The 4,264-nt window shown below is 37.9% G+C and overlaps 1 protein-coding gene across 1 annotated transcript; it reads left to right on the top strand.

Annotated features, from left to right (window-relative positions):
- The first annotated feature begins 719 nt into the window (after window positions 1-719).
- LOC148355309 (dead end protein 1-like) lies at window positions 720-3,939 on the top strand. The gene is made up of 3 exons (XM_088350217.1): window positions 720-1,000; window positions 1,667-1,788; window positions 3,884-3,939. Exons 1-3 carry the CDS (start codon window positions 720-722, stop codon window positions 3,937-3,939), a joined length of 459 nt encoding a protein of 152 aa, XP_088206343.1.
- Window positions 3,940-4,264: the final 325 nt, after the last annotated feature.

Below are 4,264 nucleotides of genomic sequence, written 5' to 3'. Positions count from 1 at the left end.
GTTGGATCGGTGCGAGTGTGAAATCTCGCGTCAGATCTCGCGTGACCGCGGACGTAGCTGAGCGTCACGTTCGCGGGGTTGAACGACTCATTTCAATTTTACGAACAATGAAACTGCGCGGCTTTTATACCGGTCAACCTCCACGGCTCCATGCCCGTACAAACTTTCGTATTTTTCCGCACAAAATACAAAATAATCGTACACCATATTTTTTTTTTCAGAATGATGCATGATGGGAAATCCCCAGACGGCAGACGCATGCGCACAGTAGCATCAAACCGCTCGCATACCCGTCAACCTGTACGGTTTTGCCGTACAAGTACGTATTTTATGCATTTTAAGACGAGTACGACGTACAAGGAAATCTGAAAGGAAAAACGCAAATTTGTCAATCGCATATATATAGTATACGATTATTTTGTATGGGAAAAAAACGACAGTTCGTACGGGCCTGGAGCCGTGGAGGTTGACAGGTATGCGCTCGCTTCGTTTGCAACGAAAAAAAAAAAAACGATACAGAGATAGAGGCTTCCGCTGCAAACTCGTTTGACTTGATTGATTTGCCGTTACATGATAGTCGGTCTATACCGGATGGTACCCATCATTGACGAATTAGCGTTTTTCCATACAGATTTCCTTGTACGTCGTACTCGTCTTAAAATGCATACAAAACGTATTTTGTACGGCAAAACCAGTTGACAGGTATGGCAACGTGAAGGATGCACAACTCGATCAATGAGCATTGGCATAAACTGCTAACCTGGCTTGAAACAACCAATACAAGGGATGTTCAGGTAAATGGCCAGCGAAAGTATGGCGGACCACTTGGGGCGTGGCACGGGCCACTCCATGGACTCAACTGTGAGTTTTCATCTTCAACGTCCCCCCCAGACGTTTTCGAAAACACATTAATTCCACTCTTCAGCTCTGTGGGGCCACTGTGGGAGTTTCGACTCATGTTGAACTTCAGTGGCATGAACTGGGGACTTGCATACGCCAAGTATGGCTCTGCGGATTGAAGGATTTTATACATTTGACTATAAAGGATTTTATATGATTGAATACAAGTTACATTTATTGAGTTTAATGCTGTAGTGAGTTACTGACTGTGCCTTTATTAAATGAACAGTGAAAGTTCAGGGCAGGCATGAGTGGTGGAAGATGTTGTTTACAGAACGGGACGTACTGCTGATTAGATAATCAGCACATCCAGACAGAGGACGGCAGGCGTTGTTTTGAGAACAAGGCCCTGATGACGTAGAAATGCTCGGTGTTGTTTTGAGTATTCCAGACATCGCGACGCTCTTCTCCAAGATGGTGAAGCCCAGGGGGCTTCGATGGCGCACCCATGGGAGTAGTCGGCACGCCATTATGCGGGGAGAAGATGTCCAATAATAAGAGAGCTAAAGGACTTCAGAAGAAGGCTTCCCAGAGACTCCAACGACGTTAATTCCGCCGTTTTCGATGGAGTATACTTAGTTAAATTGTTAATGAAATTAAATCTGCCCCCGTGTAAAAATGTTGGCTTTTTGTTCATCTTTTCCATCAAGAAACCGAGCGCGCATAAATTGTTGGGTGAATGTAGGTTGCGTTTGGTTAATGGAGTCAGATAACTAATTCGAACAATTTGGTAAATGGTACATTTTGATATTTAATTCCTAACAATAGAGAAGAGGCATCTCTACATTGCAAATTTACCAGCCAACACTCAGCAAAATGAGCTGCTTCAGATGCGCCTGACAGAAGGGGTTGATAACCTCTATCTAAAGACCAAACCTGGAAGAGAAAGTGTGTCAGCTGTTGTTGTCTTTGCCTCTCACGATGATGCTTCTATGGCAAATGGGTGTCTAGTGCAAGCATTAGAGAACCACTTTGAAGGATTTTATACATTTGACTATAAGGGATTTTATACGATTGAATACAAGTTACATTAATTGAGTGCAATGAAAATTTTCACTGAGTGGGCTTCAGGTCACGTTGTTCCAAATGCATAATCAACGTACTTTTTTATGGCAAAACCGTACAGGTTGACAGGTATAAAAATATTCAAAACATAGAGCAGTGTTTTTCATGCAGTGTGCCGTGAGACCTTGTCTTGTGTGAGGGCAAAACAATGCCTGATTGTGTCTTTGGAAAAGCATGTCATTGTTCAGTAGTCTGCTTTCTTCTGATGATCAACCAAGTAACTAAAAGAACTCTATATTACGAGGAGGCAGCAGATTACAATTTTTTATTTTTTATATCTGCTTGTGGGGTAGGAAAATATAGTTTATAACTCTTTTTTTGTTTAAGATTGTGCTACAAAAACGAATGAATCAAGTCCAAAAAATGTTTTAATTTGAATTATTATTTTCTTATTTCTTTTTAATAACTTTAAAGTATTGTTTTCGTAAATAAAAAAACAAACAGATCTTAGTAAAAATTGAGAAAAGGAGGTTTAAAATAAAGTAAAAGCCAAAAATTACGTCAAGACGAGAAACCAAAATGCATGCCTGTCAACCTGTACGTTTTTGCTGTGCAAAGTACGTTTATTATGCATTTTAAGACGTGTACGACATACGAGCAAATCTGTACGGAAAAACGCAAATTTGTCAATTATGGGTACCATCCGGTATACACCGACTATCACGAAACGGCAAATCAATCAAGTCAAACGAGTTCGCCGCGGTAGCCTCTATCTCGGTATGTTTTTTTTTCGCTGTAAACGAAGCGAGCGGTTTGATGCTACTGTGTGTATGCGTCTGCCGCCCGGGGATTTCTCATCATGCATCATTCCGTGGTAGTTGTGTAGTGAAAGGAAGTCCGTCTCTTTTTAGAGAACTGGTTTTTTTCAGCTCAACTCATTAAAGAGAGCTCTCAAACGGCTCACTTCCTTTGATGCATTATATTACGAATTATTATGTCGTAAAAAGAAGTTAAGAATAAAAGGAAGTATAAAAGGAGAAAATGAAAAAAGACAGGTTTGTGGTTATCCCTTTAATCAGTATATTATCAACAATAATTTAATGCAGAAAATGAATTCATAATTTGAATAAGAAAATGTATTATTCTACTTAATTATATTTGCATGTATTTTTTTCCTTCTACAGTGAATGTCCAAGCTGTTACATTTGTGAACATTTATTAAAATACATCTCATTCATGTCGAGCAACTCAGGATCTCACAATAAAATGTAATTAACAATATATATGATATAACGAAACACATGTACAACATTACATGTTAAACTACATAAATAAACACGTTTGAAAAAAAAATTATGGTAAAATATTATTTTGTATTTTGTTAGAGAAAATACCACAGTTTGTAAGGGCATGGAGCCCTGGAGCCTGACAAGTATGAAAATGAATAATGATGTATTACCTCTTGAGCCATAACGACCACAAATAATTTGAAACTCAATTAAAGAAACATGATGAAATAAAGTTATGGTAATTTAAAACTTCTGACAGACAGTGTGCAACGAGATATTTGAATGAAAAAGTGCATTGGATCAAAAAAAGGCTTCAAAACGCTACATTGAGTTTACATGTAAAATTTAGAAAATCCACAAGAGGGCAACAGTCACTAAAGTCCAGAATATTTAAAGCTCAATGACGCCCAAGAAACATTTCAAAAGTCAAACTGCGGGTTGTAAATACTTCCCACTTGCACTTAATTGCAGTGCCACAAAAAAAGTTGTGATATCTAGTGGGTTTTTGTGACACTAACTTCTACAATTTCCTGTTTTTCCTGTGCACTGAGTACACAAAGAATAGTAAATATTTTACAGGCAATGTGAACTTCATGTCCTTTGCCTTATCACAATAACAACATGTTATTTTTTTTTAATTATTATTTTTTTCTCGTTCTTCTATTCATACCATACTATGTTGTCTACAGACGCCTCAATGTCGCCATCTCCTGGACAGTATGCTGCTGATAAATTCCGGGAATAGAAAATAGGCTATGTGTCCCTCGTGATATAATTTTTTTTTTTTAATCAAAACATTCTAAGGCTTGTCCTTTCTCCCCTCAAGCGACAAACTGGAACATGTGACTACTTTTGATTTGTAGTGTTTTGGTTTAAATAGATAAAAGTACAAAGCGTTTTAATTTTCCGTTTTATTATCTTACGATACAAATGACACAGACCATTCACGTCTATGACTATTACATTGGTACAAAAAAGTAAAAAAAGCAGAATTTTGTTTGGTTTGTCCTCAATTTCTTTTTTAGCGGGTGACGATTTGTTGAACTTAAAACTTATTCAATGTCTTAATG

Source organism: Urocampus carinirostris, chromosome 12 (assembly GCF_059441175.1).
Source record: "Urocampus carinirostris isolate Australia breed hairy pipefish chromosome 12, RoL_Ucar_1.0, whole genome shotgun sequence".
Lineage (NCBI taxonomy): Eukaryota > Metazoa > Chordata > Actinopteri > Syngnathiformes > Syngnathidae > Urocampus > Urocampus carinirostris.
This window is presented reverse-complemented; position numbering and strand designations above follow the sequence as displayed.